This window comes from Arachis duranensis, chromosome 3 (assembly GCF_000817695.3).
Source record: "Arachis duranensis cultivar V14167 chromosome 3, aradu.V14167.gnm2.J7QH, whole genome shotgun sequence".
NCBI lineage: Eukaryota > Viridiplantae > Streptophyta > Magnoliopsida > Fabales > Fabaceae > Arachis > Arachis duranensis.
In genome coordinates, this window is record NC_029774.3 from 66514780 (window position 1) to 66534735 (window position 19956).

The window sequence follows — 19956 nt, forward strand, 5'->3', positions numbered from 1 at the left end:
TTTCATAAAAATTGAGTTCGTTAACTTAGTTATAAATTTGATATTATTAATAAAAGAATCGGTATAGTTTCAAGTTGATAACACTTGATCTTTTGGTATGTGTGTGTCATATTAAAAATTAGATTGTTACACATCATAAAAAAAATTTGTAAAAAAAAGAGAAAAAATCCAAAAAAATACACAAAAATAAAAAATGAAATCTGCACATAAACATAGAAAAATAAGCCATTTACATAAAAAGACAGTTACATATAAATAGTGCATAAATATAAAAAAAAGTTATACTAATTTGTTTAGACTTAATTAGATAATTCATTTGATTACAAAATATTATTGATATTTTAATTCACATATACATATCAAAGAAAATATTAAACTATTGTCAAAGATAAATTTGTTAAACGTCTCTTCCATTTATGGTCCACGTGATTCTTGATTATACATAATTATCATTATAAATTTTAAATTTTATTGAATATTTATAAATTAAAGATGTAGGTAAAAATACTATTTATTATTCAAAATATTTTTTTATGATTATATAATTTCTATAAATATTATTCTTTAATAAATATTTACTATATATAATAAGTATAAACTAGTTAATGAATTATCAAATAATTTTTTTTAATTTTTTAATTATTTAATAAAATATAATATTTAATTATTTAATATTTTTTGTTATATAGTTTTTCAGTCTTATTTAAAGAATATAAAATAATAAATTATATTTTATTAAATAATTGAAAAACAAATTGAGAGTATTTTTGCTTGTGATTACTGGTTGCGTTATGAGAATTATCTCTCCATTTCATTTCCTTTCTTAATAATGTCTTTTATTTTCTTTTTAATTTTTTCTAGCACCGTCTTGTTCCATTTGAGTTCATTGCTGTAAAGCAAGTAAACCGAGAACGACACCACCTCCATCTCTCTATCTCTCGCGCTCCCCTCTTGTTCCTCCTCGCAGATCCCAACCTCATTTCCGCCATCTCCCCCAACACACATTACCCAAATTCCAAACTGAAAAGAATTCGCGAACCTTCCACCGCACTCAACATTCAACAACTTCAACCAAAAGAAAAAAGAAGTGATGCCCCTCCTCACTCCCTGAATTAGAAAAAGAGGAGAGAATAAGCCATGGACTCCCCACCTTCCCAACATCACCAGTGGGGAAGGTCACCAACGGAATCTCCAAGCCATTCCCGGCACAACAGCCACGGCCACGGCCACAACAACCTTATTAGAACCTCTTCGTCTTCTTCACCCCTCACCAAATCAAACTCCGGCAACATAAATTCTCTCTCCTCAATCCTCAACAACCCTCATGCGTCCGAAGCCAACGCCTCCTGGGTCGCCTGGTGGTCCTCCTCCACGGTCCTCGCCCCTCCCGACTTCGCCCCCATCGCCGCCACCAAAGCCGCCTCCGACATCACCCGATCCGACTTCAACACCTACCTTACCCCTATCTCCGAACCCTACCACCGCTTCGAGGACATCCGCAACCACGCTTCCAAGGAGATCGGGGATTTGTCGTCGTTGCCATCGTCGTCCTCGTTAGATGGTGGTGGCGGCGGTGGTGCTGGGGAGGCGCTCGTTGCGTGCCTGCGGGAGGTGCCGGCGCTTTACTTCAAGGAGGACTTCAGGCTGGAGGACGGGGCGACGTTCAAGGCCGCTTGCCCGTTCTCCGGCATGGCGGAGAATCTGGCGCTGCAGGAGAAGCTCTCGCACTATTTGGATGTGGTGGAGCTGCACCTGGTGAGGGAGATCTCGCTCCGGTCGAGCTCGTTCTTCGAGGCCCAGGGGCAGCTGCAGGACCTCAACGCAAAGATCGTTGAAGGATGCGCTCGGATTCGACAGCTTAAGGAAACGATTAGGCTCATCGATTCGGATCTGGTCGAGTCTGCTAGGCAGATTCAGGAGCTTAATGGCACCAGGACCAATCTCCTCGCCCTTCAACAGAAATTGAGGCTTATATTTTACGTCAACCAAGCTGTTTCTGCTCTTAAATTGGTACCATTTTGTTTGATTTTCGCTTTTTGAGTCCGATTTTTGGTTTTTAAGTAGTTTAGTTTTGGATGTGATCCGTTATTAGTTAGCCTGAATGGGAAAGACTGAAGATGAGGTTGGTGTTGTGCATGTAAGAACTTTACGAAACAAGATATTAAATGGATCTTAGTTATAACGGTAGTTGTCAAATGGGTTCTCTTAATTTCTCGCTGTTGTTTGGCTTTCATGTTTCCATCTTTCTTTACATGTCTGATATTGTTCAAGGCCGGAGATCACGTTTAAGTTAATATATTTTGCTGTGATGCAGCTTGTTGCATCTGCAGATTGTGCCGGGGCGCTAGATGTAACAGATGATTTGCAGCATTTGCTGGTATTCTTTAATCTATGAAATCTTGCTAATATTACTATTATTTCCTGCTTCATGACCTTGACTTTGGATTCATTCTTTTGTTTTCCCTTTTAAGAGCATTTCTGTTTGATCTGTCATGAGTTCAAGACTAAGGTCCTTAATCCTAGCTCATTATTTCGATTTTATTTTGAGCTTCACAGTAATCAATGCCTGAAACAGGTGTTCATTGCTTACTATAGGCAGCTTAACATACACAAGTTCTAAATTTCATTTATCCTGGGTACAATGTAGTACACTAGCTTGCATCCTCAACTTTTGGTTAGTCACTCCAATGGTTATTTCATGTGTATAATCTACTACCTTTTGACTTTTGTTTCTACATAACTCTGCATGTTAAAGATTATAGAGGGAAAAGTGATACCCTTCGCAGCGTTGAGATTACTATGAAGTTTCTGATGATTTGCTTTGATCAGTAATCACTAGATATGCATTTGTCTGAAATGCTAAGGCGCCAATTTATGTTGCTTTTCTTTTTGTGCACGCGTGTGTAAGCCTGCAACATGTTTAGACGCTAAAGTCCCAGTGGTTGACTAGTCGCGTGATACTATTATGCATTTTTGCATTTACTGGTTGCATTAAAACTGTGGTTTAAAGACTAGAAACTAATGCTTAGCTCATATCGCACATCGCTGGATTTAGAAAGTTCTCTTTGAAGTCTGTTTATTGCATGGCACAATGCCATTTTTATTATTTTTGTTCTACTATTTAACATCAGATGGCAATACATGATAATGGAGAACATTATACACTAATTTCTATCCTGTTCATTTCCTTCAACTTCCAGGATGGAGATGAGCTGACTGGTCTGCATTGCTTTCGTCATCTTAGAGATCATGTAATAGGTTTTATAGAATCCATAAACAGGTACACCCACACCCTATGTGCTGAAATCTAAGTGACATATTATATGCTCGATTGCGTTTAGATTGATTGTGCAATTAACCTAAATTGAAAATTCATTTGAAAGCATTTTCTACTTCTTGACTTTAATGTTTGAAGAATGGGGTAATATTTTGGTTGTATGCAATTAATCATTCAGTTTATTATTATGACAATTAATCATTAAACATTAATAGAGTGAGCTGAGTGAAAGTCTAGAAGAATTAGAAACAATTAAGGTGATCTGCTAGGTAATTATTGCAAGTGCCAGCTAGGATAGAATCCTCTAACTAACTTAAGCATGCAAAGACTATTCTACCCTTTGCACTAGCTTTCTGAACAAGCTTCTCCTCTATGTATATAAGCACAGATTCAGTGCTTCAGAAGTTGGTGATTCAGGATGAACATTTCCTTTTACTCTCTCTCTCACTTTGTCTCTTCCTCTCTTATCTCTCTTTCTCAAACACTATTAGTCATTCAAATTTGATTATAGCCAAGATTTAAGGTTCATTATGGCTGGGTTTGATGGTCTGGGTTATGCCTATCCCTATGAAAAATGAAATATAATAAGAGTAGGTAGTAGATGCAGAGTGTTTTGGTTGAACAGGAGTAAGTCTTAGAGACTTGATGGATGTGATATGATCATAATTCATGTATGTGGTAGTAGCCCTAAATTGATATGAAATTCTTCTTACTATCCCCAAAAAAAATCGTTTATTCAGATTTGGATAAACGAGAGTAGATATTCTTGATTTCTTGTTGCTTGGGAAAAGCAAATATCTGTATTAAAGATAGCTGAGGAGTAAGGAGTAGATGTTCATATCTGTGATTTCAAGGTTGTCCTTAACATGTTAAATTCATTTTTCATTTATTTAATTATTATTTTTTGGTACAAGAAAGAATATCCTTAAGACGGTGAAAAGAATGATACAAGGAAAAGGAGGATCCCAGCAAAATAACTAACTAAAGATTAGTGAAGCACACCTTCTCAATCTCCCATGTCAAAAGAGGGAAAGACCTCTGGAGATCTTGAGCTTTACACCATAAAGCCAAATGTCTTATTCTATCCTATAAAACTTGTTTATTTGAACTATTCCTCGTCAAGTAATTCCATTCCTTTTGTCTTGCTTTAAATATTCTAAACTCTTGCTTATATTATGATTGTTTTTTCTGACCATTGCTATTTTGAACTTTTAGTCTTGAGTTTTGTTATAGAATATATATTTAGCTAAATTGAATTATTCTATTTCATGAAATACAAAATATTATCTCAATATGAATTTAGCCGAATATGAATTCTGCATTTTTCTAATAAATGATTGGACAATTTTTTTGTTTAATAATATAATAAAGAGTAACAATAAAACCTTAACCGCACGAAATGCTTAATGATTTTTGTATATTTTTGTAGCATTCTTTCAGCAGAATTTATTCGAACTTCCATACATGATGCCTTGGAAACAGATGTGAGAATTTTATCCAAAGCCAAAGCAAGGGCTTCCCTTTTTGTGAATGGAAAAGATAATGAAGTAAGATTGTATTTTCATTTGCATTTACTTTATGCTTTTCTTTCTTCATACTTACATTGTCTTTCTTTATTCAATGACCCTTGTGCTGGAAATCTTTCAAACATTTAGTGGTATGCTATAATTGTGGGTATTATCTCCTAGATACAGGGGATTTATCAGCATATAGCCAAATGAGCTGCTTCTTTATGTAACTTGCCCAATGATCTTTAGATATAATATTACCTGATGGAGTTTGTATTTAAGTTAATACTTCACAACAAATAAAAATGTATGTTCATACTTGTAACTGCATCGAACTCTAAATTGCAACATACTTAAACATTTTCCATGTGGTGCATTGTTAAATGCGCTCACACATACATGCTGTTGTTCTCTTTGTTGTTTTACAGAAGAGGTGTATTATTATTCGGAAGTAGGGATGTGCGATTTGGATCAGGATAAGAAATTCACCTTAGAGGTGAAACAAAATCTGAAATAAGGCGTATGCCATTCATATAAATGATTGATATTCTCCAAAAAGCAGATTTCCCGTGAATGGAGAAATTTCTTCACATACACTAGAAAATTGCCAAACAGATCTTTTTATGTCGAGCACTCACTTTGCACTGCAGAGATTAACTGGGCTGCTCTTTCTGATTAGACCTGCACATAAAATGTCATTATTTTCATCAAAGCTATTAAGGAGCTGTGTCCTGAGTTTAGAGGAATGTTGGGGAGTTCGAAATGGGTTTGATGATTAGGAGATTCAGTATCCTCCATTTTCATGTATTATTTTCTGTCTTAATAGTATTCTTTTTATTTTGAATTTGATAAACTAATTTGGAGAATAACAAAAGAATCCAAGATGAAATTATTCAGTTTGTGTTGGAATGTAAATGAGTTGAATAAAGTAAAAATTCAAAGGCACCTTGATGTTTTATTTATATAATTTTAATTGTTTCATGTTATAGCAGTTAGCTTGGGCCACTCTAAATTTCACATAATATAAAGTTTTATAATTTATAGTGAGTTCATTGTTGTTTTACCTTATGTTATTCTTGTCTCTACTTTTTTTCCTTCTAAAATTATTGTTCTGTGTGAACTGTTGTTTCTATTGAGGTTGCTGTTTGTGATCTAACCTCTAGATGTATTTCACCAGGTAAAGTTGGAAGAAGAAGAAACTACTAATCTCAAAGATCGTCTTCTTCCTACTGTAATTGGATTGCTTAGAACAGTGAGTAACATAACTGTATTTACTCCTCAGAAAATTGTTTATCTTAATTGAATTTCTGTATTTCATTTGGCTGTTATTGTGTAGAGTGCTTTTCCCTTTTGTAAATTTTAAGACTTGTTGTCCGTTAGCACTAGGAGGAGTTCATATTGCCTATGTTCAATTAATCGAAGATAGCAGCAAACGGGAAAGAAAAAAAAAAATCAAAGAATGCATCATGGTTGTATGTGAACGAATTTAGGCCGTAACATATTTTCTTATAGCTGTAGGCTCCAATAGTAGCTTTGAGTTGTTACTTTATTTTTGGATGTGCTTATTGAACATATACAATAGCCACTACCTTGGGGGGTACTTTTTCTTGATGGTATATGCCTATTTGGGGAGTGAGACAGGAAATAGATTGGAAGTTAAGAGCGATGGAGAAAAGCTTTGCATGCACATGACTTTTTTTGTTGGTTTAAAGTTAGATGGAGGAGAAAGATGCACTAATTTTTTTGTTGGAGGTGAATATTGAAGATCATTCCATTCCAAAGGTCTTACCCATAGAGGTAAAAAACCTTGAGGTCATATGAAATTAAAGGAAAAATAGGGGAAGAGGATTCAAGCTTTGTTGTTGATGTCATAGAAGAGTGTTTGAGGTGTTTTTCTGCAATTGGAAATCGCAATGCAAGCGCATAGAAAAACTTACCTAGAATCCATAAGACCTACAATGTTGTATGCGACTGTATGTTTGGAAGTAAGCGTGCGTTTGGTTGGTGGATGTGTCTACCCAAGACACAGACATGGTGGTACACGTTCCTTGTTTGGTTAGTAAGACACAATTCTGATAGACACGGGAAGACACAAAGGCACATAAAGACACAATTTGTGTATAGCGCTGAGGGGTGGAACACTGATGTTGAGACATAGACACAATGTTTTTAACATTTATTTTCCAAAATTACCCTTCAAATTCTTCTCCTTCCTCCCTCTTCTTTCATCCCTTCTACTCCCAAAACAGAGTTTAACCTCTCATCTTCTCTTCTTGCCACTCAGGCCACCGCTGCTCTCCTCTTGTCGTGCCACCAGCCTGCCGCCGCCTCTCTTCCTCCTTTCCTTCCACCCAAATCACTGCCACCTCTCCTCTCGTGGTACCACCAGACCGCCACCGCCTTTCTTCCACCTTGACCACTGCCTTTCCTCTCTTTCTTCCACCCAGACCACCGCTACCACCCCCATCCCTTCTCCCTTTTCTCCTCCCTCGCTTCTTTTTGGCTCTTCACGGTTGCTGCCGTCACCCTTTGCCGTCGTTGCCTCTGCTTCACATCTTCTCGACGATCCAGATGCGTGCACCGTTCTCCCTTCTGTCATCATGTTTCCAGATCCGTTCATCGTTCTCCCACGCACCGTGTTTCCAGATCAGTTCTCCCTTCGGTCACCATATTTCCAGATCCGTTCTCCCTTCTGTCACCATTTTTTTGTATAATTTAATTTTTATTTGTTTGAATTTTGGTTAAGTTTTGTTAAAATAATTTTATATTGATTTTGTTGGATTGAAATTTTTTTTATTGGTATTTGTTGGATTAAATTTGTTATTTAGTTTTAGATTGTTAATGGTGGTTGTTTTTGGTTGAGATGGTGGCTGATTGTTAATGATGGTGGTTTGGTTGAGATGGTGGCTGTGTAGTGGTGGTACTGATAAAAACCCCTAATATTCCTAATGTATTTCAGCCTCAGATTTTACAATACAGGGAATGAGGCACGTATTTTTACCCCTTTTTTTTTCATTCACTCTTGTTCTTCTGGTTAGAGCTGTTTGTCGAACTTCATGGTTGGATGTGTTTTAGCTCTGTCGGTATTTCTTTATGCAGGATTATGCATCTTTGCTTTTAGCCGACCCCAACTAGTGGGATAAGGCTTTGTTATTGTTTGTTATATGCACCTTTTCTTTAATATTCTTTTATGACATGACTTTGCTTTTCTTAGAAATATTGTTTTGGGATTAAAAAAAAGGGAATTTCATTAAGATGAGGAGAAGTATAATACAAATTGGTGATAAGGGTTCCCCTATACAAAAGCAAGAAAAAACAAAAGATTTATCTATAAAGCACAGTTTTTCAGTCTCCAACATGTTTAAGATGGAAAGTCCCTTAAAAATATCACGAGCTTTACATTAAATAGCTTTTCTGAGAAATATCACTTTAATTATTAATGCTATCTCTGTAAACTACTCCGTTAAATTGGTTAAATGAGTCCTTTATTTGTAGGCTAAACTTCCCTCTGTTCTGAGGATCTATCGGGATACTCTAACTACTGATATGAAGAGTGCTATTAAGACTGCTGTTGCTGAGTTGCTTCCGGTTCTTGTTGCACGAGGTTCAGATTTAGAGTTCTTTTCTGGAGACAGAGCTGTAGATGCAGATGGTGAGATCTTTAACGTAGATCATGTTCTATTGTGAGAGGATACATTCTTTTTTTCACCCCATCATATTCTAGTTTCTATACTACTATCAACCTTCCAATGTTAAATAATGATTCAGGTGGTGGTGCATCACTTGCTAGCAAGTTGAGGAGCCTATCATCTGATTGCTTTGTGCATCTTCTTAGTGCTATTTTCATGATAGTAGAGGTAAGTTTTACTTGACCTGTTTCGCCCATCTACATTCTACCCTAGAATTCTTGCATATTTTGAAATGTTTAGATCTAATAATTTATATTAACTGAAAAATTTATGTGGATCTATGGTCTGTTGCTGCTATTGCAAGAACACATGTACAATGATCCACAAACAGATATGGACTCCTTGACTGCAAAATTAGCTTTGCAAATTGAAATAGTATCTTCTTGTTTGGTTTAAATTATTTATTAAATGGATGTCAGCTTGCTTTGGCACTGTTCAGTTTCTGTTGTCTGTTGGTATATTTGATTCTGACTTTGATCTTTTTCCTTCTTACTTGGAGTTGGGGCTGCACTCGTGTTCATATTGTGGTTGTTTTAATTTGGTTGCCACATCTATGAGATTGGATTGCTTTGTTACTGCCTGACTTACTTTTTGTCAGCTGATGTATTTTGCTCTGTGCTTTAGTTGATATCTTGCCCCCCACTTTTCTTCATGAAGTTAAACAGATGTGCTAGGTAGGTCCAGTTTTTGACAAGATTATGTATCTCATTTGGTACGACCGCTGCTAGGAAGATGTGTTATTTATAAACTCAAGATGCTTGCCTACTTAGGGTTTATTAAATGTTAGTTGTTTTGAATTACAGATAACAGATTTCATAAATAGAAAATATTTTAATAGATATAGTTTCATGTTTAGAACATTTAATATAAATTATGTTTAGATAGTAAAGTAGAAAAATGTTTGATTTAATAATTTAATAAAATTAATATAAATCAATATTTAATATATATTTTCTTTTTATCTATTATGATGAAAAGTATAAGTAAAAAAGATTAAAGTATATAAGAGAAATAGAACATTATATATTTGTTAAAATAAAAATAATTTCTAAAAGTATTAATTATGAATAACAAATAAGATTTGGTATAATGAGGTTTTCATATCATAAAATAAAAATCACGAACTTTTGTAATGATTATGAATCTTAATCATGAGTCATAAATATATAATTACTGAATTACGACAGTTTAAAATTATAATTAAAAAACTAAGGTATTTTTTTCCTTCCAATTTTCACTTGAGACTTAAATTATTAGTGATAATGGTATGATAGCATCAATCTTTTCATAAAGTCATCATAACAACACCCAAGCCTCATTTCACTAGGTTGATGCAGCTACATAGATCCAACCACATCTTAGTTCCGTGTTTGAAAACTGTCTATGGAGTTACCATTTAAATGCCCTATATAATTAACTGATTGATGGATGAATGCAGAACCCATGGGATGCTTTCTTAGATTTAGTTAATCATATGCTAGAAATTTCATCTGTTACATCTGCTATTAAGAGATGTAATAAGATCTTTTTCCATTTAGTGATTGCAGGCACATTTAGTGCGGGCGGCTGAAGTGAAAAGGGCCATTGAATGGATTTTGAACAACCGTGATGGTCATTATGCTGCTGATTCTGTTGCTGCTGCAATTGCTCATGGTGCTGCGGCTGCAGAAACACCGAATGAAAGTGAAGTTCACAGTCATACATTATTGTCACATTCACCACGACAAAATGGTGCAAGGGGTTCGTTTCAGGGAAGAGCAGTTGATGCTGCAAGCTCTGCAAACATGTCAAAAAATTTCAGGTTAAATCTGGTCTCTTGATATTATAGGCTTGTTGAAAAATCTTTTCTTTTCTAGGTCCTTTTCCAGTCCTTTTAAGTTGCAAATTCAGGTGCTATTTGGAAATGAGGCACCTGAATTTCACAATTCAATAGTTTGAACGAAACTTTTTATTAAGATGAAGAGAGGACCACCCTTGGAAGACAAACTTTTCTGTCTCAACATATATCAGAGAGAAACCAATAAAAAAAAATTATTAAATTTAGACCTTTGGAAAGTCTTAATCTTGCCATAAGGTTTACTTGTTTTCTGCCATTAATTAAAAATATCTGAATTACCTCCACCCAATATTCAATTAGTGGCATAGATTGCAATTGTGAGAACAATTTGGTTCCTTTTCTCAGTACCAGCATTCCTATCCTTCAGGGTAAATCCAATACTCGTCATACTAGGCTTGCACATGTTTGGAGGAGGCCTTTAGAGGCTCTAGCAAGGAGAGTGGTTCAGATGGAGGGTAGTCCTAAAGCTAGATATTGAGGGAGAATTAAGAAAACCATAGTGGAGATTATTAAAAGAGATATGTACAAATTTATCAACGGTTCAAACATAAATATGATTTATGATATAGCACTATGAGCCTTTTGATCCGCGTAGCTAGCTCATCTGGTGGGATAAAGCTTAGTTGTTTCTTTTTGTGCAAGTAAGCAAGTTGTGATCTATATTGCTCAAGATTCGTGATATCAAAGTGCATTATATAATTAAAAATGTTATGCTGGCATCGGAATTTTTTAGCTAAATTGAGTGTGCACTATGTTATTTATGTGCAAGAACAATTGCTTTGATTGCCATAACAATAACATCAGTATGCTCTTTGATCTCAAATGTTTTTTATCTTCATATTATGCATTTTATTAATCATTAGTTGTCTTAGAGGCGCTCAGGTGCCTCAAGATTCAGATTAACTGCTGAATTTTTTTTACTGTTCCTTATGGAACTTAATGAATGTCTTCTAAAAAGAGAACATGATGCTGAATTCACTGGCTACTTCCTACACTTGTTGACATAAAAGAAAGATGGAATTAGATATTATATTTCATTTGCCGTGTAATTTGTCCGATGTTCTCATAGAATTTGGTCCTAAACAGAGCTGATGTATTGCGAGAAAACGCAGAAGCTGTATTTGCAGCATGTGATGCTGCTCATGGAAGATGGGCAAAGCTTCTTGGGGTCCGTGCTGTTCTCCATCCAAGGCTGAAATTGCAGGAGTTTCTGAACATATATAACATCACCCAGGAATTCATTACTGCTACAGAAAAAGTACTTATTTTCCTATTGCTTTGAAGCTTAAGATTAGAAATTATGTTATTTAGAAATTGTTATTTTATATCCATCTTGTAATTCCCATGCTCAATTTAACAGGTTGGTGGAAGATTGGGATACAGCATCCGTGGGACACTGCAGTCTCAGGCCAAAGCCTTTGTTGATTTCCAGCATGAATCTCGGGTTAGTTTCAACTCTGTTATTTTCATGTTTTATCATGAATATTCTCAGTTTCTACTTGCTTCTAATTGTTGCTTCTTTGCAATCAGATGACAAAAATTAGGGCAGTGCTTGACCAAGAAACATGGGTGGAGATAGATATTCCAGATGAATTTCAATCCATTATCAAAGTGGTTTTTTCATCTGACGCATTGCATTCTGAGAACCTTAATGAATCTGAGGATGTTAATTCAACTAGTTACAAAGATGTTTTGCCAACATCGGACACTGGACAGTCAAATGCTGAACAACCCGAGGAGCAGAGTAATTCCACTGAATTGGCTACTACTGAATTAGATAACACTAAAGCCCAGGCTGATTCAATTGAAAGTAGAGCTAATAGTAAAATTTCATCAGCACAAAGTAAAAATACAGAGAAAGATCATAAAAAATCTGCATCTCAGGCTCTTTACTACAAAGGTGTTGGTTATCACATGGTAAACTGGTTAGTTATGTTTTTACTTCTCCATTTTGTGCTCCTCCCGGTCCTTTTTCTTTTTCTTGCAGTTCTCCCATAATAAGCATTTCTATGTACACTTGATTATTTAATTGTTTCAATATACTTCTATAGTTCTATGTGTTTACTCTTATTTGATGTTGCCTATCTGCATGGTCCACCTCTACTTTTATGATTTGTTTGTGTCTTTTTGATTGGTGTGCCAGCTTGTCAATTAAACTACATTACTTGCTTTTGCTCTAGTGGCTTAATATTGCTGAAGATGCTGTCAGAGTACATTGATATGAACAACCTGTTGCCGTCACTTTCTTCAGAAGTTGTACATCGTGTGGTAGAAATTTTGAAATTTTTCAACACACGAACTTGTCAACTTGTGCTTGGGGCTGGTGCTATGCAGGTGGTACTAATATTATTCTCTGAACTGTTATTACCTATTAGATATATCACTATATTTTATAATGTATTCAGCAGTTTGCTTTCCCAATTCTTGCACTGATTGTGAGATGTGAGATAAGGTAGCATTTGGTTATTTTCGCAGCACATGTACAAACTCTATAGCTAGTAACCAAACCTAACTCATTCAAAATGTTTTAGATTATAGCTTCAGATCTTGATTTGACTCCAAGATTCCAACTGTATCTCACTTTAACTTCTTCAGTTTCTTACTTTTTTTCACACTTCCTCACTAGAGATAAGAATCAGTTTGGTCTACGAGTTTTCACTCAGTATCAGTTTGGTCTTAAACATAGTCATTTTGATTCCTGAGTTCTATAAGTGTGAATCAAGTTGATCCTTCTGTCACCAATCTAATTAATTGAATGCGTACCTAGTTAGATGCCACTGTGGTAGTTTAACAGCTAGCTCATATAACACTATAGCACTAAAGGTGTTGAGCTCAATTTGGTCTCTTCAGGGATTTCTTTTGGTCTTACAGTGGACTAAATTTCATACTTCTGCATGATTCAATTTAGTACTTCAAAGGACCAAATTGAGTCTCATACCTTTAGTGCAATGTCAGCTAGCTCTTACATTGCCACAATGGCAGTTAATTGCACATATAAGTATTTTGTTAACTAGATTGGTCAAAGTAGCAATTTCATTTATGTTTAAAAACTCAAGAGACCAAACTGATTATTGAGGGAAAGCTCTCTAGGATACTTGACAGTGACAATAAATTACATGGTTCTGTCTGATTTGACTGCAGGTTGTTGTCTTACATGGACAATTGTTCTAAACCAGCTTATTTTATCCTCATAGTGTTGTCCGGCCTTTTATCTACAAGCATAAATATACATGCTTCCCATGCAAAACTTGAACTAGGTTTCAGGATTCAACTTGTTCATTAATCAACTTACCTAAGGGTGCATATACTTTCATTGTTTCAGCTTGTGTATTGTTTCACACTGGAAAAACTGTAAGACTTTTGAGTGTTAGTGATAAGATTAGAACTGTTGGGTGTCTAATGTTGGATATCATTTTGTTTAACTGAATGATGAGTATGTGCTACTCCAATTATGTCAAAAGTTAGAACAGTCCCTAGAATTTTTGTTTCTTCTCCACTTCTTCTTGATCAAGTATTTATCCTTCTGATGGACTGTCTTCATTCCATTTCATTTTCCTGTTAGTATGGTCATTTTTCAGGCTCTTCAATTTTCTAATTTGTGTGCAGGTGTCTGGTTTGAAGTCCATTACTTCGAAACATCTGGCATTGGCAAGTCAAGTCATTAGTTTTACCCATGCTATTATTCCTGGTACTAATGGATGCACTTAACTATTGTTTTTAATGAAAATTTCCCTAATATGTTGGTTTCACAAGATTTTATTAAATAGGTTTTATGTGTTCTGATATGGTCTCTGTTCTTCATTTCTGGCATAAGAAATTCGGCATATTCTTTTTCTAAAAGTACCGGAGACTAGAAAAGCCTTATTGCTTTCGGAGATTGATCGAGTTGCTCAGGTACATGCTTAGTCTTTATTCAATCAGTGCTTATCTACTGGATTTTTGAAGGGAGTTTTATTGTTGCTGCATGTTGATGAAAGTTCATGCTTAAGCAATTCTGAGTCTGGTGAAAAACTTCCCTGTACTCTGGTTTCAAAAAGTGTCTATTTTTAGAAGTGTTATTAGGTATCAAATAAGTGTCCATTGAAAAAAGTAACTCTATTAAATGAGTGTGAGATAGTGTGTAAGTAGAAAGAGAATCTGGGTATTAAAAAAGAAGAGTTAATAAGGGTAATTTCATATAATTAATTTATCAATTTAATTACACCCAGGTATTTCTAATAATTATCTTAATTCAGGCAAGTAATTTTAACTGGACACTTATTTGGGACCAAAGAGGGGTAATTAAATAAGTGAAGCATTTTTCATTTCATCGCTCTTTCACAGATTCCCTATTTCATTTATTGCACTAAAAGAATCCCTATTTTCATTCCTAAGTATGGAAAGATATTTGTTAAAGTCGAAGGAAAGAAATGCCAGAGGTACAAAGGATGAAAAATCAATGGTTCTATACCTCAACAGTGATCCATTGGGATCCCTATTTCTTTTTAGTTTCTGTCATGGAAGAGTCTTGTTTCTTCTTAGTTTTATTTTTCCCTTTATTCATAATTGTGTCTCGTTTAATATATTTATGGATGAAAGAGTTTGTTTCTATTTCATTTTGGTTGCAAGAAGACTTCAAGAACTGTCAATAATATTTTGTAACAGAAGAAGTACAGGGACAATTTAGGCATTAATTCAGGTGTAGTAAAAGGACTGGTAGGCGGGGCCAGTGCTCAACAGATTGAGCAAAGTGTGAATAGATGATGGCAGATGGCAGAGAGTCAGTACAGAGTATGTGAATGAGGTCAATAGGAAGAAATATATATAGAATGAGGATTGGGATTTTAAATAGGTCATTTCTGAGAATTGGCTCGGGAGAGCAGAGCTGCTATAGTGCTCTATCTTCCCTCTGCTTGTTGCCAAATTTTCTGAATTTCCTTCCCTTGTAGCTGAGATCCAGCTACAAGTGTTAATAATACAAACTTTTCTTCCTATTTCTTTGTGGTCTCTTACACATTGATTTTCCATTTTGTGTGGTTTCTTTTCCCTCTTTTTCCATCCAGGATTATAAAGTTCACAGAGATGAAATACATTCCAAATTAGTTCAGATAATGCGAGAGAGATTACTGGTCCATTTGCGTGGGTTGCCTCAAATTGTTGAGAGTTGGAATAGACCTGAGGATACTGATCCCCAGCCTAGTCAGTTTGCCAAGTCTCTTACAAAGGTAAATACAATGTAATTAATTAGAGTGATTGTGCTTTGCATCTGATTTTTCTACTTGTTCAATGTTTTGGTATCCTTTTTTTTTCTCTCTCTCTCTCCCCCCTTATCATGGTATATCTTCCGGTTAATCTGCATGCATAAAGCTTCTTCACCTTATACATTGTCTGTGTTCCTTCTTGATATTATTTGTAACTCTATGCTCAATTAATCATGGTTCTTACAACTGAAACAAATTGTCTGGTCTGACCAGTTGTACTGGGAATTGGTTGGGTACCTGGGCCAGGCATGCCTAAAAAATCTTGATTTAAATGGAAACCATCATTTAAAAGGGAAAACTTGCTGAAAACCAGTTAATTGGCCAAACCTAAAAAATTGAGAGTTCACTACTTCATTTTGATAAAGATGGTCAAACATATACTTTGGTTTGGCCAAGCTTACAAATAATAATAATAAAAAAAATTATTTCACTCTGGTTAAAGTAATAAATCATTAAACTAGTGCTTTGTGGCTTGTTTGGCTTAATATCTGGTCCAATTTTCAGAACCTTGCTATTTTCAGTTATTAATTTATTATTGTTAGATCAGTTCTCTGTCAAATTTTCTTGGAGCATGGAAAGGGGTAATGAGGGGGTGAATATGCAAACAAAAAGATCTTTATTATTCTCTAGAGTGTGGAGATCAAAGAAAATAGTGATATATTTGTGCTGAAAATGTTAATGTGGAGATAACTTCTCAAGATTGTTGAAGAATTTGCATAAACATAGCTGCTCTGCACAAATGAACTTAGGCTGGAACTGCCCTGGAGTTTTTGCTATTAAGATTTTATTTGGTTGTGGTTCTTTTTTTTTTCTTTTAAAGAATTTTTTATTTATTAAAAGGATAAAGAAGGAAGCTATTGTCCAACAGAACTTTGTTACTGGTTGAATCTGCTGAACTTTTGAGACATTTAGAAAGATAAATCCAGAACAAATAGCAACTTCATGTGCTTGTAGGTTATACTTTGGATTTATTTGATGGCATAGGGTGATTTAAAATTGAGTATATCATAATTTAACTCAGGTTGTAACAACGCAATGTCTTATTTGAACCATTTTTCCCCTTTCTTAGGAAGTTGGATACCTCCAACGTGTTCTGTCTCGTACTTTGCATGAAGATGATGTTCAAGCAATCTTCAGGTATGAACCTCAGAAATCTCTACAAGAATATTACAACTTTAGGAGCAACTAACCACTTGACACAACTTTTGGATTTATCCAAATGCTTGAGCTCTTAATAATTGTTTCTTGACTTGCTTGCTTGTGTCTAGAAAACAATTAACCCCTGGTACTTACAATGTTGTCAGTCCACAAGAATTCCTTTTGGTAACTTTCTGAACAAATATTTTACCGGGCAGAAAGAATTACTGAAGCACATCCCAAAGGCATGATATAATGATCACACATAATGCAGTGGTGGGCATTAGTATCAATTGCCATCTTAATTTGTTTTTGATAACATATAATGTTATATCTTTATTACTTTCTTTTCTTAGTTTGTTTTCATTTTCATATTATTTTGGTCTGTTATGTGGAAGGTTCATCTACATGTATTGCGACTGTTGTGCTGTTACAGATTTTGGATTTGTAATTGTATTGTTTTATATGATTTGTTTATGACATTGTGTACAAGGTTGTCAAATAGCTGTTATCGCAGCAATAGCGTTATAGCTAATTGACAACCTTGTGTAAGAACCTGGTACAACAACAACAAAGCCTTATATCATTTGGTGGGGTCGATTATATAAATTAAATGACACCATTTTGCTATGTGATGTATCATGTTTGTAGTTAGTACATTTATGATTAAATTTCTCTTGACACTTAGTTTTCCTTCTACACCTAACCACAGGTCTATCTACCATCTGCTCTACCATGTTGATAAAAGAAAGGAATAGAATAGTATAGGTAGTGACAAAGGTATAGATTCAAGGAGATATAGAATGATATCAGTGTGACATCACTCTATTTCCCAGGATAGTATTATTCATGAAAGAAAGGTAGAAGAAGGGCAGTATTTCGAGAGGCTTCCACTCTCCTATGGATCTGTCCTAGTACAAAATCCCTGAATGAGCTAGTCTAATTCTCATTTTCCCTCTTATACTCAGTCCCATCGCTATCTCATTCTCACCTTCCCAACATATCCATACTTTCTATTTCTCTTCCCCTTGACTATATACAAGGTTCCTAACATATTGCTTTTGTATTATTTTTCTGGCTGCAAAGGAAAGTGTTCCTGATTTGTTAACTCAAGAAAAAGTGATAACTACAAAGCCAACATCATATGAATTCTTTCACCCCTGAAATTTTCTATCTTTCAGGAAAGTTGTCGTCATATTTCACTCACAAATTTCGGAAGCATTTTCGAAATTTGATATAACCACCTCCCAAGCACAGAATAGGTAACTTATGATTTGGAACTACAGTTTTAAGATTCCATTAAAAATATGGTGATTTAATTTACGTTTCTTAACATTTTCCCATGTCAGGCTCCAACGAGATATCAAACATATTCTTCAATGTATACGGTCTTTACCAACGGGCGACTTGAGTAAATCAGATACCCCAAATTGGGGGCAGCTGGATGAATTCATGGTGCAAAAATTTGGGACTGATGCTGTTCAGTAAAAGAAATTGTAAAGTAGCAACTCAATTGGTTATGTTGGAAGGCTAACATACTTTGGAGGATGTGGGGGTGATGTTAACCTTCTTCACTCTGCATTTTTGTGTAACACTAAGTTGAGGTAATACCATCACTAGATTTTGTTTAGTTATATGCAAATGAATCCTTTATCATCTTTCATCATTTAATGTTGGATTGGCGCCAGTCCATGTATGGGATTGAATTGTACATAGAGATGAAATAGCTATGCTTTTCTTGTCATGATACTGTGTGGTATTTGTTGCAAGAGATATTTGCCTAATTTCATTAAATGCTCTTTTTGACAAGAACTACATGACTAACGGTTTTGTAACCAATATGTAATCAACATAAAATAAATAAATAAATAAATAGAAGAGAGAAACACACACATAAATACCAACTAACAAAATATGCTCTTTCTTTTTTGTGAAGGAGGGTCTGGAGGGAGAGTAAAGATGGGGTTGTTGGCCATACGATGGTTAAAAGGTGGTTGGTCACCTATTTTTTTTTTTAACAAATTATAACTGCTTGAAAAATTACACATTGAAATGAAACAAAAAATCATGGTGACCAACTGTAGAACCCCTTGCTGCTGGTTTGGTTGACTGGTATCTAACGTTTTTTACTATTCTCCTTAAAAAAATTAATAAATAAGAGATTTAGGTTAGACAGGGATATAATAATAACAAAAATCATTTAAACTCCCCTTTTTTTAGTGTATTCCTTTTTTTTTTCTCTGCTTTTGTTTTTTTGCTGTCGATAAGAGACATGATACTATAGGAAGCAGAAAGTAAATTGGTTTTTCATAAGTATGATAATCCAATGGTAGATGAATCGCTCTACTCGATTATATTAAGTGTCTGAGAATTGTGACAAGCATTCCAATAGTTGTTTTTATGGTGTTTTATTTCAGGCCTTCGGTTGGTCCGTCATAGATATACAAATTAATATATTATTTCTGAGCATTGTGCAGCCGTGATTGGTCGCTTAAGGCAGAAGTTTTGTAGCAGTCACTGTTGATATTTAATTATTGGTTTGTCTCCATAATTGTAATGTTATGTTGAAAATAGATATTTGATTTAGTGAATGAATCGTCCCCTTCAGCTTTCTTTAATTTCGTGCACGAATATACAATACATCCATCAATATGTATACAATTCAACAAATCTGTAGTCACGTACCAATTCGTGTGTTGTTAAAATGGGATTAGTGCATATTTCGAGGTTCCTAAATGAAAACTGATAAAATAAAGATTTCCTGATGCTTATTCAAGCAAGAAAACTCACGGAATATCAGACTGCATCTTAAGAGTTATGAACGGAAGCCATTAGCAGGAAGTTAGGGGACAGGTGTTCATACATTTTCTTTAATTTAACCAATTTGGTGCCTTCGAACTTTGTAAGAGCTTACGTTTTATGAACTCTAATGTAAAGAGGTTTTTGTTTTAATTTGTATTATATTATTTAAAACGGAAAAGTTCTACATCCATGTAAAAATTTTATGGATGTTATCCAAATTCTTTTTACTCCACCCCACACACAATGGTTTGACACGCGCCTATATAACTTAATTCTTATTTTGCGTCACTAACCTTTCTCAACGTAAATCTTTCCATACAACGTCAATCTTTTTCGCATTCTTCCTGTTCTCCTTTTTCAATCTAATTAAATTTGTTGCTCTCCTTTATTCGCGTTTTTCTTCTCTGCATTATGGATTTGGATTGATTTTAATGTAATTAGCTTCGTTGTTCATCTTTTTCTTCGT

General features: G+C 34.9%; 1 protein-coding gene across 3 annotated transcripts; it reads left to right on the forward strand.

The window, feature by feature from the left end:
- Window positions 1–846: 846 nt before the first annotated feature.
- Window positions 847–19408, forward strand: LOC107479482 (vacuolar protein sorting-associated protein 54, chloroplastic). Of its 3 annotated transcripts, none has more exons than XR_008006741.1 (19): window positions 847–2010; window positions 2315–2377; window positions 3201–3280; window positions 4707–4824; window positions 5963–6037; window positions 8281–8437; window positions 8554–8642; window positions 10022–10275; window positions 11398–11569; window positions 11672–11755; window positions 11842–12236; window positions 12492–12648; window positions 13918–13999; window positions 14126–14205; window positions 15354–15515; window positions 16621–16688; window positions 17870–17950; window positions 18038–18292; window positions 19106–19408. XR_008006741.1 is itself a non-coding variant. In XM_052258611.1 (18 exons), exons 1-18 carry the CDS (start codon window positions 1138–1140, stop codon window positions 18174–18176), a joined length of 3129 nt encoding a protein of 1042 aa, XP_052114571.1. In that variant the 5' UTR covers window positions 847–1137; the 3' UTR covers window positions 18177–18435. The 3 variants fall into 3 exon arrangements, 1 of the variants encoding a protein (XP_052114571.1); XR_002372392.2 differs by having other exon boundaries at window positions 848–2010; window positions 12492–12645; XM_052258611.1 differs by lacking the exon at window positions 19106–19408 and having other exon boundaries at window positions 18038–18435.
- Window positions 19409–19956: the final 548 nt, after the last annotated feature.

Bases quoted from the DNA above. Each gene is read 5' to 3' on its own strand.
- LOC107479482 (XM_052258611.1), top strand. From the start codon at position 1,138: ATGGACTCCCCACCTTCCCAACATCACCAGTGGGGAAGGTCACCAACG. The intron at 4,825-5,962 runs GTAAGATTGTAT...GTATTTCACCAG, and splicing joins TGAATGGAAAAGATAATGAA to GTAAAGTTGGAAGAAGAAGA. The intron at 14,206-15,353 runs GTACATGCTTAG...TTTTCCATCCAG, and splicing joins AGATTGATCGAGTTGCTCAG to GATTATAAAGTTCACAGAGA.